General features: G+C 45.2%; 1 protein-coding gene across 1 annotated transcript in view; it reads left to right on the forward strand.

Moving 5' to 3' along the window:
- LOC126487678 (mitofusin-1-like) overlaps window positions 1-2,740 on the forward strand; it is a 10,254-nt gene extending 7,514 nt beyond the window's left edge. Inside the window, 1 exon segment of the mRNA XM_050120626.1 lies at window positions 2,664-2,740. Within this exon segment, the coding sequence (XP_049976583.1) occupies window positions 2,664-2,740 (77 nt within the window).
- The last annotated feature ends 1,616 nt before the right edge of the window (window positions 2,741-4,356 follow it).

Raw genomic sequence — 4,356 nt, forward strand, 5'->3', positions numbered from 1 at the left:
ATGCCCGAAATAACAACACACAAACTGTATTCATTTAAACACCGCTTGGCCCATGAACTCTAGCCCTTACAGGCTAATTCTCGCACCTGGACTAGCCCATTTCTAATGATGTGTGTAAGCACCCCAAGGTGCGCTTACCGGGAAGATTCTAGGTCCGTCCATCCTGGGTCAGAGCTGCCTGGGAGAGCGGAGCCAGCCTGGCATCTCTGCTCCAAAGAGCAGAGCTGTGGAGTCTACCCGTCTACCCGGGAGAGCTGAGCATGGCGTCTCTGCTCCAGCAGAGCTGTCGGGTCTCTCTGGGAACAGAGCAGAGTCTGACCTCACTTCCTCTTCCGCCCAGAATTCTATTCTGTTTATTCCGCCCACCTATCTTTCAACCTATCAGGGCCAGCAGTTTCTTTATTGCTCAATGACCTTCCTCCATCAGGAGACGGCTCCCAGCTCAGTCTGCAGTCACCCAGCCTTGGTAGAGGTGAGACTTCTCTAGTGGCTTGGCTGCTTTGCTTTTCTGATCTTCAGCTTGAACCCCAATATCTGTCTCTGGGTTTTTATTACTCATATCACACACAGAAACACGGCAATAACAATAAGTGATATAGATCTAACAATAGTGACTACAGCCTACGCCACCGCATTCTTTCTACTCATTGAGGGATCGTTTTAACATTTGTGGCAACGCTCAGTGGGAAGACCTAAAGTTAATATATAAGGAAACTGAGGCACAGAGAGGTTGGCCTGAGCTGGGTTGATTATGGAACATAGTTCTTTTTATTGTTGTTGCTGTTTGTTTGTTTTGTTTTGGGAGACTGCTCTATGCAGCAGCCTTGACTGTCCTGGAACTTGCTCTGTAGACCAGGCTGGCCTTGAACTCGCAGAGATCCACCTGCCTCTGCCTTTGCCTCTGCCTCCTGAATGCTAGGATTAAGAGCCTGTGCCATCACCACCTGGCCATAGTTTTTTTCTTTTTCTTTTTTATTTTCAAGACAGAGTTTCTCCGTAGCTTTTTGATTCCTGTCCTGGAACTAGCTCTGTAGACCAGGCTGGCCTCGAACTCACAGAGATCCGCCTGCCTCTGCCTCCCGAGTGCTGGGATTAAAGGCGTGCGCCACCACCACCCGGCCATAGTTTTTTTCTTAAAATTTAGTTCTTTGAGAATATTTTACAGTGTATTTTGATGGTATTCACCCCAACTTCTTTCAGATCCACTCCACACACATCCAACTTAGTATACTCATCAAAATCCCAACACAATCCTTCATAGAAATGGAAAAACAATCCTAAACTTTACTTGGAAACACAGAAAGCTTAGGATATATAAAGTGATTTTTAATAATAAAAGAACTGCTGGAGGGACCAGCATCCTACATCTCAAGCTGCACCACAGAGCTATAGCAACAAAAACAGCATGGTTGTCAATCAGACATGCCGATCAACAGGATTGAAGACTTAGAAATAATTTTACACACACACACATCTATGGACAACTGTAGTGAGAGGAGTGGGCTGCTTCCTGCCACCTGGCTAGCTTAGCCCCTGAAATAACCACCTGGAAATTGTATTAATTAAATTACTGCCTGGCCCATTATATCTACCTCTTCTTGGCTAACTCTCACATCTTGATTCAACCCATTTCTAATAATCTGTGTAGCACCATAAGGTCGTGGCTTACTGGGAGAGATTCTAACTTATGTCCATCTCAGGCCAGGGATTCATGGCATCTTCCACACTTCCCTTCTTTCCAGCATTCTGTTCTGTCTACTCTGTCCACCTAAGGGCTGCCCTATCAAAAGGCCAAGGCAGTTTCTTTATTCAACCAATGAAAAGCAACACAAATACAGAAAAACCTCCCACACCAGACACCTGATTTTTTTTATTTTTTTTAAATTTTATTTTGAAACAATCTTTTCTCATTTTACATATGAATTCCAATTTCCACTCCCTTCCCTCTCTCTTCCTCCACCTTTCCCTCTGACCCCACTCCCCATCAACTCTTGAGAGAGGGTAAGGCTTTCCATGGGGAGTCAATAAAATCTGACATATCACTTTGAGGCAAGACCAAGGCCCTCCCCACTGTATCTAGGCTGAGCAAGGAATCCCTCCAAAGAGAATGGGCTTCAAAAAACCAGTCCAAGCACTAGGGATAAATCCGGATCCCATTGTCAGTGGCCCCACAGACTGTGACCCAAATTCAGAGGGCCTACTTTTGTCTTATGCAGGTTCCACCATGGACACCTGATTTTTGACAAAGAAGCCAAAAAATTTACAATGTAAGAAAGATGACAATTTCGACAAATAATGCTGGTCAAACTGGTTAGCTGCTTGTAAAAGAAGCCACCACCAGGAGGTGGCGGTGCACGCCTTTAATCCTAGTATGTGGGAGGAAGAGGCAGGCAGGTGTCTGTGAGTTTGAGGCCAGCCTAGTCTAGAAAGCAAGTTCCAGGACAGCCAGGGCTACACAGAGAAGCCCTGTCTCAAAAACCCAAATGTGTGTGTGTGTGTGTGTGTGTGTGTGTACCCACATCTATCACCCTGCACAAAACTCTTTTGTTTTAAATCCATCAAGCAGTCTGTGTTGTGCATATACCCTTAGATACACGGCCTCGCACTGGCATACGCTTGACCTTCCAGGGACCACACTGACTCTCCTCTCCCCACTGTCCTAGGCTGTGATAGCTCCGTGGCTGAGGGTGGGACCTCATGCCCACCTCCACTGTCTACACCAGGATCCTGCCTGGCTTGAGCTGTCACAGCCATGTCTGTTTGCACGTTCATCTGCCTCACTGTGTGCAGAGAACACTGTTTGCTTAGAGCTATCACTGCCTCTGGTTTGTACACTCTCTCCTCCCCGTCTTCCACAATGATCCCCGAGCCTTGGGAGGAAGTAGTGCTGCACCGATGTGACAGTTAGGGCTAAGCAATCTTCAGTCTCACTTTCTCTGTATCTTGACATTCCCATTGTGTTTCATCTGTCAGGGAGCCATTGTCATAGTATTATATTAGGCAATGTCTATACCAGAAGGGTTTGTGGCTCTATAGTATCTATATCTATGCCATCAAAAACATTTCCTGTTGTACATTGTAACAAAATTAAATCCAATGATTGAATGAGCCTACAGACTCTAAAGTTAGTATTGTATTTTCGTGAATATTAGTTTCACCTTAATAATTTTAAAATACATGCACACCAAATAAGACATTAAAATGTCTAATGACAAATCATTGTAAGATGTACTACATCTATTAGCAGTGAATTAGTAATGACACACAGTGTGTGTTACTAACTTCTCATGGGTGGACTTCCTGTTTCAGCGGAATGTCTGTAGGGTTAGCAAGATATTACCAAGGTCTCCATGAATAGTGGAGCACTCTTTGTGTTCCAGATTGCTTGATTTCCTGTTGCTCTGTTCCTTCCTAGGTCACATGGGTCTCTAGCAAGTCTGTGCAGCCTTACTCTGCATACCCACTCCAGGGCAGGCAAGCCTGAGAGGCAGACTAGGAATGCTTCAGCCCACATCTGTATACCAATGTGTTGTGTATGGAACCTTCAGCGCCTGTCTCTAGGGGGGCTGCCATCAGGCCTATGACACAAGCCTCTGGGCTCTGTTTGTGAGGCCTCCTTGCCTCCGAGTGTCCCTCACGTCTCTCATCTTGCTGAGCAAACAAAACACGGTAAGGCTGATTCTCATTTGCTCCTTTGACATAGTTCTCTACTGGGCTGTGAGCACACGGGTTTTCTAATAGGGTTCTTCCTTGATGATAATCTGGCACATTGTTGGGGGTCAGTACCTGTTTTTTGAACAAATGAATAAAGGTTTGTGTATGTATTAGAGACAAAAAATAATATTTTGGAAGACTTATTTATGAAGGTTTTTTTTTTTTTTGAGGCAGGGTCTCTGCTTCAACTCATGTTGTAAGAGTATAATCTTGAACTTCTGGTCCTCCTGCTTCCAACTCGTGAGTGTTGGATGACCCACAGTTATCAGCATCCCTGGTTTACGTGGTGCTGGGGATCAAGCCCAGGGCTTCATGCATGCCAGACAGGCACTCTACCAACTAAGACACTCTTCAGCCCTTGGCCTGAGATTTGTAAGAAATCTCTATGTAAAGCCATGTTGGTTCAACTTTTCCATTAAGAACCAATCTGCAAAAACCTCTTGCAGGAAAAAGCAGTGAGGTTAGGAGCACAGGGATGGTACCCAGTGAAGGGCTGCTTCTGACCTGGATGGATGTGGTTGACTCTCAGTAGGATGCTGATAACCTTGTCTGGATAAGTGGTTGTTGTAAAGCTAAGGGGCCCTTGTTATAAAATGTTTGGGTAAATGAAGCCTTTGATGAAGGTGTCTTCTTTCCACAAAT

The sequence above is a fragment of the Alexandromys fortis genome, unplaced genomic scaffold, assembly GCF_014885135.2.
Source record: "Alexandromys fortis isolate MF-2015 unplaced genomic scaffold, M_Fortis_MF-2015_v1.1 scaffold_171, whole genome shotgun sequence".
NCBI classification, from domain to species: Eukaryota; Metazoa; Chordata; class Mammalia; order Rodentia; family Cricetidae; genus Alexandromys; species Alexandromys fortis.